The 12,739-nt window shown below is 45.3% G+C and overlaps 1 protein-coding gene across 3 annotated transcripts in view; it reads left to right on the top strand.

Moving 5' to 3' along the window:
* The window catches only part of SLC5A1 (solute carrier family 5 member 1), a 71,885-nt gene that overhangs the window by 29,083 nt on the left and 30,063 nt on the right, over window positions 1-12,739 (top strand). For all 3 annotated transcript variants that reach the window (XR_005054529.2, XM_017656045.3, XM_017656044.3), the window contains exons 6-11: window positions 4,765-4,870; window positions 5,989-6,069; window positions 7,164-7,384; window positions 7,517-7,652; window positions 9,043-9,150; window positions 12,314-12,464. Coding sequence is in view for 2 of the 3 variants with exons in the window: in XM_017656045.3 (XP_017511534.1) it covers window positions 4,765-4,870; window positions 5,989-6,069; window positions 7,164-7,384; window positions 7,517-7,652; window positions 9,043-9,150; window positions 12,314-12,464 (803 nt within the window). In the remaining variant the exon portion in view is untranslated. The remainder of the gene's footprint in view (window positions 1-4,764; window positions 4,871-5,988; window positions 6,070-7,163; window positions 7,385-7,516; window positions 7,653-9,042; window positions 9,151-12,313; window positions 12,465-12,739) is intronic.

Here is a 12,739-nt window from a genome sequence, read left to right on the forward strand (position 1 = left end):
AATGGGCAATGGACACACATATGAAAATGCACATCAGAGCTTTAAGCATCAGAGCTGAGATGAAGCAACCCACTCAAGGCTCAGAGCGGCAGTTACTCTAGGAGGTTTTCCAGCTGTGTCTGTCATTTTATTGTTCCCCATAAGTCCTGTGGATAGTGTTCGGCCAAACTTTCTAAGTGATGGGAACAAGGTCTTGGGCTAAATCCAACTTCCTGTCTGTTGTAGAAGTTTTGTTGGAACCTAGCCATGCGCGTGCCGTGCCCATTTGTTGATGTGTTGTCTATAGCTGCTCTCATGCTTTAACTGCAGAGATGAGCGCATTGGACAGAGACTGGATGGCCTGCAAAACCTAAAAAACATCTATTATCTGATCTTTTACTGAAAAAGTTTGCTGCTGACCCCTGGTCTAGAGGACCATACTTTTCTATTTCACTTCAAATTGGTTTTGCTTAGCAACATTGGGGAAATTTGCTTGTTTTCTTCCTTCCTTTTTGTTTCATTGAAGTATCATTGATATACAATCTTATATTGGTCTCAAATATATAACACAGTGGTTCAACAGTTCCCAGTATCGTTAAATCCTTACTCCATCTAGTGTGGTTACTAACTGTCAACATAGGAAGATTCTACAGAATCATTGACTGTATTCTCTATGCTGTACTACTATCCAGGTGAACAACTTATATCACGAGATATAAGGAGAACTTTTATGCCCCTTTATCCCCTTGCCCACCACTCCAACCCCTCCCCATGGTAGGCTTTCTTTAAAAAGTCACTTCTCTGGGTCTACAAGTCTACTGCTGTTTTGTTCATTCTATTTTGCTTTGTTTTTATATGCCACAAACAAGTGAAATCATATGGTATTTGTCTTTCTCCACCTGATTCCTTCCTTTTTGTTTTTTTTTTAACTTTGTTAAGGGCTTAGAATAGTTTAGAGAAAGAACAGTTTGGGATGAGCTGTTAAACAAACGGCCTCAGGATTATAGGAGAGTTCCTTTATATCAACTCTGGTGGTCTATTCTCTATCCAGTCCCCTACCTTTATGAATAAAAAAGTAATGAAATGCTTCAAACATACAGAAAAGTACAAAGAATAATATAGTGAATCGTACCACTCAGATTCTCTAGATCTAAACAGTTTGTCCTTTTTTTAAAAAAAGAAATAAAACATTACAGATATATTGGAAGACTTATCTGTATCCTTCTTGACCCTGTTCCCTTCATTCTTAAAAGGTAAAAGCTGTCTTGAACTTGATATGTATTCTTCTGGTGTGTGTTTTTATATTTTTACCACACATCTATGTATATTTATATATTCATAAAGAAAATATTGTGTTTTTTGAATTTCTGCTCCCCCTACCTTTTAAACTGTAAGAAGAATGTAGCAAAGGCATTTAATGCCATTAATGGAGGGAAAAGCACCTATAATCCTGTAACTAATACAGACATTTTCATATTGTGACCTTGTGCATATTGTGGGCTTTCCTTTACAGAGATGTAGTCAGAATATGTACACCATTTTGTTGTCTTTCTTTCCGGTCTTAGCATCAAACTTACACATTTTTCCATAATTATTATTTGGAAGGTTGTGGAACATAATTGTTGATGTATCATTTTCAGCAAGCCATTTAGAAATCATCTGGTGAACAAAATCTCTCCACAGTGGTCACTTTTGGGCCCATTTTTACTTTTCAATGAGTAACTTTCTGCGCTATTTTTTTAAAACCATACACATAAATTATTTTCTTTTAAATGTCAGTAAAAAAAATTTTTTTTGATTAAGAAAGATCTTGATCTTTGCAGAAAATATTCCAGGAAGGAGTACCCTTACCTTTCAGAGTTGTGGGAAGGTCACTGGGCTTGGAGACAGAAAACCTGGATTTTAGCCTCAGAGCAAGTCATTAATTTTGTTTCTCTCATCTGTAAAGCGGAACCAAGGTATACTTGTCCCACTACCTTATTTTGAGGATCAAAACAGTGCATGTATTTGAAAGACCTTGGTAAACTATAAAATTCCCTCCATATATAGAGGAAGAAAATCCCTCACTGAAGCAGGATTAAGTTCGGGCACCCAGAAAACCTGCAGTCTGATGCCCAGGCTAACACGAGCTCAGGGGTGGTGTCTCCAGACACTCCTGCTGGCTTTCGGGGTCCCAAGTTCAGAAAGAATTCTTCCCCAAAGTTAGGAGTGACTCAGAGGGGGAAGAATTTATCCTAGGTGTCCTCAGTTCATCAGGGAGGCTTTCTTAGGATTCTTTATCTGCCCCGTGAGCTGGAAGTAGAGGATCGTAAAAACAAGGTTTCTTTTTGTTAGCCTAATACTTCCCCTAAGTCTTCCTAGATTTTGTTTATGACATTATCTTAGGAGCTGCATGTTATTTTTTTATGACTAAAGGTAGCAAGGCAAATATTAATGGAGTTTCACAGTCTCCTATGGCCTGTTGTCATAAAGTGTTACAAATTAACTACTCTGGAAAATCAACCAACCAAGGGCACTTTTAAGGCAATTGAAGCCTTGGAATCTTTTTATTGCTCATTTAGGTTTATCAGCTAATCCACCAGATCAAAAGTGTGTGCACTTAGCAGCATTCCATTGTAATCAATGAATGGGGTCCCTTCACATGAAATAACTTTATGTGGCAATACAGAGGTATGGGAAGGGATGGCCTGGTATTATGAATACTCATCACAATTTCAAGTGGCCCAGTCTGCAGAGTCAGAAAGGAGTGGCCAGTCCACTCTTAGCAGCGCTGATGTGTAGCTGCGGACTCTTTCTCCTCTTTGCCTTCAGAGGGCAGAGGAGCAGGTCCAGAACCTGGAAGGGGAGTACTTTTCTTGGCTGCAGGACTTTCCAACTTCCAGCCACTGAGAATCACAAGCTCTAGGGCTCAGCTCTCATCTACTTTAAAAGTGAGAACACCGAGATGTGGGGGGGTGAAATGCTTTATCCAAGGTCACGCCAGCCTATAGTGATAGCCCTGGGGTTAAATTCCAGATCCTCTGACTCCGGATGGGTGTCTCTTTCTAAGCCACCATCTCTCTCCCAACCTCCTACGTCTCCCTCTCCTTCTCCACCAGGAAAGATGATGACATTAGGTCCTCTGGGACCAGAGAATCTGCTGGAGACTTAGGGCACGGTGCTTAGGAGGCCCATCTTCTTGGAGCGGGGTGGGTTGTGCATTAGCACATAACCTTGAAGTTGGTGTAAGACAAGCTGTCCACCAACTAATAGAGGCATGGAGCAGAAGGTCTGGATGGCAGGGGCCTGAGCCACTGGCAGGCCCCGCGGAGCTGCAAGGAGGTGGAGATGCGGAGGATAAGAAGAGAGCACCATTTACCTGGGTGACCCTTTACATGCCCTGAAGCATATTAGATTTTATGCAATAAAACTGCTTATGCGTTGCACCTAAGGGAAGTCTAATTTCTTTCACACCTAGAGATTTAAAAACAAAAGATGCACCAAGATCCTCTTTTAATGCTGCCCTTCCTGGTAGTGTTTTGGAGATGCCATGAGCATTCATTTTGGGTGACTCCAGTGCCCTCTGTTGGTTTAAATTAGCACCTGCATCATATAGCCAGGTTAAAGTTCATGGGGCTAACTGAGGCAGGCGGGAGGGAGAGAATCAAGAACGTATCTGGTGAATGTGAGGGGGGCAGAGGGAATGATTCTCCCTAAAGTGACCTGAGAGGATCTAGACAAAACCACCCAGCACGAAGCCTGTCATGCAAGAGGTTCTTGTTGGAGTCAAGAGGACTCTACCCGGGCTAGGAAGGCAGAATGGTGATGTTGCTGAAGTTTTTCACCACTCCAGGTCAGGGTGGGGTGTCCCGCTTATGGACTCTCCAGCACTCAAATTTGCTTTTGGGAATAGATCTGATAAAACTTTGCATGCTGAGGTGTGAATAATGGATTATAAATAGCTTAGAGCAGCAGTCCACAAGTGAGTCGGGAAGAATCTCTAAGGTGTTAATAGTTGTTCCTTGGCACACAGAGTAGTGTAGTTAAATAAGTTTGTGACGGGTCATTTAACATGTTCCCCTCCAGGGGAGTCACAGTTCATGCTGTATGATAAAGGCTTGGAGAAACTGTGTGGTAAAGAAACCACTTTAGTTTTGTTTAATCCAGCAGTTCACAATCTTCTTTGACCATGAAATCCTTTTTTTTTTCTTCATGGAATGTATATTATCATCTTGAATAAAGCTTGCTGGGAAACTTAGGAATAAATCATGACTCTCATTCACATAGTCATATCCTTATATTTTTATTCTATTGTGGTAAGAACACTTAGTATGCCATCTGTCCTTTTGACAGTTTTTAAGTGTGAAATATGTCACTGTTGTCTGTAGGTACAATGCTGTACGGCACACCTCAGAGCATATTCATCTTCTTTAACTGAAACTTTATGCCTGTGATTAATGACTCCCATTTCCACCTACCCCCAGGCCCTGGTAACCGCCATTCCCATCTTGATTTCATGAATTTGACTGTTCTAGATACTTCATATATGTGGACTGTGTAGTACTTGTCTTTCGTATTCTTAACTGGGGATGAAAACATGAACCTCTGTGGGATTATAGCCGATGGGCAAGGGATATGTGGGCCCACACTGAGCCCTGGAAATCACAGGCATCCACACTGCTCAGGAGGGGGTTTCTGTGAACCCCTTCCAAGGTTGCCTCCCTGTCCTTGAAGCTGAAGTGCTCCAGCCAAGCCCTGGGCACACCCTGCCAGCTCGCCCTAATTCCGCCTCTACTCTCCTTCCAGGCAGACATCTTCTCTGGGGCCATATTCATCAACATGGCCGTGGGCCTGGATCTGTACCTGGCCATCTTTCTCTTACTGGCAATCACTGGTCTTTACACAATCACAGGTGAGTCCATACACACGATTCAGCTCAAGCTCAGCTTGGGGTCAGGCACTTGCAAAAGATAAAAGGAAGTTGGATACAAGGCTTTTCTTCTCTAGGAAGAGAGAGACACTCAAGGAGCAGTTTGAAGATGGGGTATTTGCTTAGTCCCAACTCATAGACCCTAACAGGTTATATAGGTGGTGGGTCCCAGAAAATGACAGCATTGCCTGGAATAGTCAGGAGGTGGAACAGGGTTTGGCTTTGTGGGTGGTGGAGAGAACTTGGTTGAGTTGGGAGAAGCAAGGATGGGGTGCCAGGCTCAGGGATGGGGAGGTCAAGGAAAGGAGTCAGGGATGGGCTGGCAGGGTGAGCCAGCAGATGCGCTTGGCTGGACGGTGGTGGTGCATGGTGCGTGTGTGGGTGAAAAGGCCTGATAGTTAAAATGAGGTCAGTGTGCAGGGGCCTCAGAAGCCAGACAGAGGCCTTGGATTTAACGTGACAGGGACTTCTTCTAAAATCTCTTTGTGCCACTAGGGGGGCAGTGGCACAAAGAGATTTTAGAAGAAGTCTCAAGAGGTTACTGGAGAAACTAGTGGCACAAATAATTGGGAGTAACCTTGTGGTTACTGTGCCCCAGGTGGGGGCCCAGGTCAGTGATGGAATTCGCTGCTCAGTTGGAGCCCCATAGCTTTGGGGACAAGAAGTTACTTAGAAGGTCTGAGAAAAGAGTGCAGACATGCTGGTAGCCCTTTGAAACGTGCCCATCTTATAGAGATGTCAGCCCTTTGCTCTTTCCTGCCTTCGTGGAAGATGCCTCTTACCACAGCCACCTCCTCTGAGCCATCTCCTGGCTTACCGTGGTCACATAAGTTCTTCCTCCTCAAAGAGGGAGAAACCTCCTCTCCCCAAGGCCCTCCCAGCACCTCTGCGAAAAGTGAGCACGTCATGTCAGAAGACGCTGGGTAGCCGACTTCTGAAGCAGAAACAGGGCAAGGCAGATGAGGCAGGAAAGGCAGAGAGACTGAGGGGTGTGCTCCCAAGGGGTGCGGAGGGAGGGGCTCAGCGGTGGGGAAGGGAGGCAGGCTGGCTGGTTGCCTTCCTACCTGAGGTCTGATGTATTGTCTCCTTTGTCTGCTTAGGGGGCCTGGCAGCTGTGATTTACACAGACACCCTGCAGACGGTGATCATGTTGGTGGGATCTTTCATCCTGATGGGATTTGGTAAGTGGGGTTACAACATGTTAGGAGGCAGGGGGCGGAGGCAGAGGCCCAGGCAATGAGCTGAGCATGCTCTGCCCTCCCTGGGGGGTGGCCGGTCCTGGACTGGCCATCACCTCTGGAGTTGGGGCCAGTGGTCTCCGGTGTGGGCTGCTGATGTCATCCTCTTCTCTCCACAGAGAAACTGGACGAAAAAGGGTTTTAAGTTTGAATATCCATCAGGCTAAATATATTCAAATATTGCATCTTAAATCTCAGATTATGTCTTGTCTATGCTTTGATACTAGACATCCCCTCTTTTATGAATTGGTAATTCTGATTATTTTCTTGTTTATGTCATTTGACAAGAATTTAAAAATTAGCCACTTGGTGTTACCCCCACCCAACCAAAATTTGAAATTTTTTTTGTCTGAAATCCCAAAGACAAGACTGGAAACCCTAGATCTAGAGGTAGGGAAAGGGGAAGAAGCTGTCATGGGAAGATGCCTTCTGCGTGTCTTGTGGGGCCTCTTATCCACTCTCCATGCCCTGTTTTCCCAGAGCTGCCGTTTGGTTTTCCCTAGTGGTCCCCGGGCTCTGAAGGGCCAAGGCTGGAATGCCTATTCAAGGACACGCAGCCCAGAGACGGCAGGGGTCCCGATTCCTCCCGCCTTCTCTGTCCATCCCAGCACACTGCTGGGACCAGGGCAGTACGGCCTAGCCTGTGTGCCTCTAGGTGTGTGTCTGGGACCCCAAAGGCCGCTGTTGACAGCAGAGGACAAGGGGAAAATTGGGTCTTTGAACCTTATTCAAAACCAAGGTCTTTCTTTGGATAATTCAAATAGTTTCCCTTTGTAAAGAGGTTTATGGCTGAAGTCCTTTTGCCAGTTATTGCCTTGGACCCTCGCAGCAGCCCCCTGAGGGTTCTGGCAGGGTTAATAGTGTCACTGTCTGTGGGAGACAGCTGAGGCCCAGCTAGGACTGTGACTTGCCCGAGACCCCACCGGGAGGGTTCTGGCTGTGGGGGGCCCTCTCAGTTTCTCAGGCATCCACAGGAAGAAACCTCTCTGAAGGGCTGGGGGTTTCAGGATGTTGATTTTGTTGCTGATGTTTTCCAGCTTTTCAGGAAGTGGGAGGGTATGAAGCCTTTGTGACGAAGTACATGAAGGCCATTCCAACCATGGTTTCCGATGGAAACATCACCGTCAAGGAAGAATGCTACACTCCGAGGGCTGATTCCTTCCACATCTTCCGCGATCCCCTCAAGGGGGACTTGCCATGGCCTGGGCTCATCTTTGGGCTGTCCATCCTCGCCCTGTGGTACTGGTGCACAGATCAGGTACCCACACTGGACATGTGGGGTGGACAGGGTCTCCCCCAGGGTGCTGCAGGGGCAGGGGCCGCTGGGGGAGCGGAGGGTGCCACGAGGTGTCTGGTCTGCACCATTCCCTCACTGGGCTTTCCCTGGCAGGTCATCGTGCAGCGCTGCCTCTCAGCCAAAAACATGTCTCACGTGAAGGCCGGCTGTACCCTGTGTGGGTACCTGAAGCTACTGCCTATGTTCCTTATGGTGATGCCAGGCATGATCAGCCGCATCCTGTACACAGGTGATGCCTTTGCTGGGCTCAACAGCCATGCTCCAAGTCACTTCTGAAGCCCTGTAGACCCCTGCTCCTTCTTGACCCCTCTCTTCTTCATTTCTTGCTACAATTAATTACCAAGCGTTAACGTTCCGCCTCTAGAACACAGACTGTGTGGTGGTGTCTTCCCTGGCTCCTTACGTTGACAGTGCTGTCCCCTTTTTGTGAATTCTCTGGAGTCATGATATGCCTCCAGCTGGAGCTTCTTTCAGCTAATATTTCCTCACCTCTTGCTCATTCCTCCCTCCCGTCTGGCTGTGGTAGTGTGTGTGATGTCCCCAATGTCAGTGGGCACAAGCCAGTCTCTAATTGTTGCTCGGAGCCCTGTTTCCAGGGCCGTTCCCTTCAAGGAGCGCTGAGCCTTGCACTTTGCTGTCTAGGGCGATACTCTTCCTTGGCCGTTCTGCGGCCTCTCCAGCATTGCCATTTGCATGTTTTTAATTTTTTTCTTTTGGCCAGCCATCATAGATCAAGACCGTCTCCCAGAATGTGAAAACCTGGCAAAAAAGAGCGTACAATAGAGTGGAGGTTTGCTGAGCCCCTTCCAAAATGAGGGCAGGACAGCCTGGGGGCGTTTCTGCCTTGACTGTTAACAGTGCCCTTAAAGGCGCTCTCACAGTCCTGTACTGGCTCATCCATCATGAGAAAAATATTCCTAAGTGAATACTTTATATCATAATGGAATCAGCACACGTAAAGTTGAGGCAGTGCTTTAATAAGTCAGTGCTGTGAAGGGCAGCACCAAATGACATACGTGTGGTCGGAACCCAGTAAGTGTTCGTTGATTTGAATTTTATAGAAATTTCTGGAATTTTTCAAAATCTCTAAATCATATACCTCAGACCTCTTCTTTCTGTCTCTACCCCGGATTTTCCATATCTTGGAAGCACTACCCAATAGTAACCCCTCCCTGGGGATTTCCCACAGTTGCCTAGGCATTCACCCCTACTCGCAAGGGCTGCTTAGAATAAACCTCAAAATTAGGAGCCATAAGTCGCTGTGATGTTCAGGAGAAACAAGACAAAATAGTCACTGCTGAGCTTCGGGGTAGCTTGCTAAGTGTAAGAACTTCGTTGAAGTCTAAGAACCATGCGCCCTCCCTCCCACCCTGAGAGTTTCCTCTCCACCCTACCACCCCCAGCCCTGCCTACTGTCTAGCTGTCTTTTTTCCCCAGTCAGATCTTGGGGCTGGACCAGCAGGGAGGGGCATGGAACAGAAGGGTTTATCCAGGAGCTGTACTCTTCGTGGAAGCTTGGGCAGGAAATGTCCTGTTTGAAGCCTCTTTTTAAGAAAGTGAGTCTTGGAACCATTTCCCTGAGGTCTGCTTGCTGACATGGCTCTTCCGTCTTTCCCCAGAAAAAGTTGCCTGTGTTCTCCCCTCGGAGTGTAAGAAATACTGCGGCACCGAGGTCGGCTGTACCAACATCGCCTACCCAACGTTGGTGGTGGAGCTCATGCCCAATGGTGAGAGTCACCCTTGCTGGCAGGGTGTTTCTTGGGAGGCTGATTTGACTTACGCTTCAAGCAGATCTCTGTGGGCCTCTGGGGCAAAGCTGTTTCTGAGTCTGGGAGGTTGGCCCAGAATGAAGGACAACTTCATTCTAGGTGTCCTCAGTTTTTGAACGTCTTTCCTGAACGCAAAGGACGCATGTGAGTTGGTTGGGCTCTAGGGAACCCGGCACTCATCCATCAGTGAGGCGTGGGAAAGAGACGATCTGAAAACATGTTAGGGAAAAACATGACATTTTATGCTCTTCTAGAAGCTCTCCAACAGACATGAACGCAAAGGCTTGAACTAAGAGGAGTTTTACCTGGAGGGTGAATCGAGCTCCAGGGTGTTACAAGGAAAAACATGGGAAGAAAGTTCAAAGAGTGATTTTTGCTGTGGAACAAGGACGTTCGAGGCAGTAGGCAGATGGGATACAAAGGGGCTTCTCAGTGTAGAGAATGTATTGTCCTAGGAGACTGGGTATTTGCAGCCCAAAATAGGTAGAGTTTTGAGGTTGACCGGTCTGGGTAGTGTTCGTGTTGCATGTTGAAGGAAAATGTAATTCTGGCTCAAGGGATACAAATCTTGTTAAGTTAGAGGGTCTCAGGAGATCAAAAATTCAAAGGTATTGATCAGGAAAATTTAGAATAAACTTAAAAAATTTTATTACCTAAAGGAAACATAGAGACCATTTAGTCAAACCTCTTCATTTTTTAAAATTTGGTATCATTAATGTACAATTACATGAGCAACATTATGGTTACTAGACTCCCCCCATTATCAAGTCCCCACCACATACCCCATTACAGTCACTGTCCATCAGCGTAAGAAGATGCTATAGAGTCACTACTTGTCTTCTCTGTCAAACCTCTTCATTTTATAGGTGGGGTAACTGAGGCCTACAGAAGGAAAGTCCAAGGCCACACAGCAACTCAGGGTCTGGCTGGCTTAACTCTGCTCAAGGCTTGAATGGAGGAACTTGGGATGGTCTTTTTCTTCTTTTTTAACCACAGACTGGATGCATGACCTCTGGCAAACCATTTGCATTCAAATTCCATAAAAGTGGGAGTAATAGTTAACTATTCTACTGAGCCGGCTGCTTATTAATTAAACTTACAATTAGCAAGAGTCACACGGCTCTTTCAGAGCTCTGACTTGGATTCACTGGCCTCTGTGGGGGTGTTTATACAATTTCTTTAGAATGGCAGATCCTGGGTGAGGACCAGCTCTGAACAGTGAGCTGGAATGCATTGTGCCCGACAGAAAGATGCCTGGCATGCAGAACAACAACGAAATACTATGTTCCCATGTATTATTGCCATTCCCTCACTTTCGGCTACAATCTGGCTTCTGTAAACACTGAATTCCCCAATACTCGCCTGTGTCAGATCAAACAGATATTTTCCATTCCTCACCTAACTTGACCTCCCAGAAAGATAGATTTCCTGGTGCTGGAGGGTTTGGGCAGAGGAAGGTTCTGCCAGATGGATGGTAGCCCTAGGTGACCCCCAAGGTTACTTGCATTTCTGAGTCTGTGCTCTCAGTGGTGGGCCCTCAGCATGGCCTGGCCTCCAGTCTCAGCAGGGACGACCTTGTGCTTTCCTCGGTGTGGAAGGAGTAATAGAGGTTATAGCCAGCCGTAGTTGCCACAATTGGAAAAAATTGTAAAACAACAATCCCTTATTTCTGATTTGGGTGGATACAGTATTATTCCCATTTAACACACCAGGAAATGTTGGCGTGACCTGCTTAGGGTCAGAGTTGGGACTATAACTGTCTTTTTCTTTTTTCTGTGACAACTTTATTGACCTATAATTCATGTAGCATCTGATTCATTCACTTAAGATGTATAATTCAGTGACTTTTGGTATATTCAGAGCTGTGCAACCATCACCACAATTTTAGAAAATTTTCATCACTCCAAAATAAATCCTATACCCATTGCCAATCACCCCATATTTCACTGCAAGCCCCAGCCCTAGGCAATCACCGATCTACTTTCTGTCTCTGTGGATTTGTTTACTCTGGACATTTCATATAAATAGGATCATATATTATTTGTCCTTTTGTGTCTGACTTCTTTTGCTTAGCATGATGTTTTCAAGGTTCATCCATGTTGTAGCATGTGTCAGTACTTCATTCCTTCTTGTTGATGGATCATATTCCTTTTCATGGGTATACCCCGTTTTGTTTGTCCACTTACCAGTTGGTGGACATTGTGGTGTTTCTGCTTCTAGACTATTATAAATAATACTGCTTTAAACATCCATGTACAGGCTTTTATGTGGATCTATGTTTCCATTTCTCTTGGGTAGATACCTGGCAGTGGAATTATGGGTCATATGGTGACTGCATGTTTAACTATTTAAGGAACTGCCACACTATTCTCTGTAGTGATTGTACTGTTTTTACGTTACTGCCAGCAATGTAAGAGGGTTCCTATTTCTCCATAGCTCCAGCCACACTTATTATGATCTGTCTTTTAGAAAAAATTTATTATAGTCACCTCAGTGGGTGCAAAGTAGTATCTCATTGTGGTTTTGATTTGCATTTCCCTGGTGTTGAGCATCTTTTCATGTGATTATTAGCCACTTATTTTATCTTCTTTGGAGAAATATCTATTCAGATCCTTTGCCTGGTTTTAATTGGATAATTTGCCTTTTTATTATTGCATTGTAGGAATTCTTTATGTATTCTATACACTAGACCCTTGTTAGATACATGATTTACAATTATTTTCTGTTATTCTAGTGTTGTCTTTTCACTTTCTTGAGAACTTCATCTGTTGGATCCTAGTATGAACCTTTCTGCTATATTATGAATCTTTTAGATAAGAAACCTTATAAAACTCCTTTCAGTTGGAAACACACCCCTACACGCACCATCACCATCACTGTCATTCAACTGCAGAGTATTTACCTCATATAGATTTCGTTCCTAGCTCTTTGTTGACTGCTGTGGGCTCATAATATAATTTAAGGCCACAATCTATTTCTTAAAATATTTAGTCATCTGGAGAGAGAGATTGGAGAACACGGCACGGCTTCAGAAGGCAGAGAATCCTTGAGTCCTCACACTTTTCGAGCACAAAAGCGCTGCAGTGCCGTGCGTCCCACTCAGAACCTCCTTCTCTTCCAGGGCTGCGGGGCCTGATGCTGTCAGTCATGATGGCCTCTCTCATGAGCTCCCTGACCTCCATCTTCAACAGCGCCAGCACCCTCTTCACCATGGACATCTACACCAAGGTCCGGAAGAGGGCATCTGAGAAAGAGCTCATGATTGCGGGGAGGTAAATGCAGCTTCCCCCTGCCACGCGCCATGAAAGCTTGCACGATCAGAGGTTGCATCTGTGTAGCAGCCCCTCACGCTGGGGAAGACTAGTGGATACCTGAGTAGAGTGGGTGTAACCTCTGTGGCCAGTTACATTTACCCTTTAGTGGCATTTAACTTTAAATTGGAGGTCATCAAACAATGCCCCTCTGGAGCAAGAAGTGACAGCAGAAATGATCTAATCTAACCCTCAGTTTATTAAAGAGAAAAACGAGACTCTCCTGCCTAAATGCA

The sequence above is a fragment of the Manis javanica genome, chromosome 15 (assembly GCF_040802235.1).
Source record: "Manis javanica isolate MJ-LG chromosome 15, MJ_LKY, whole genome shotgun sequence".
NCBI classification, from domain to species: Eukaryota; Metazoa; Chordata; class Mammalia; order Pholidota; family Manidae; genus Manis; species Manis javanica.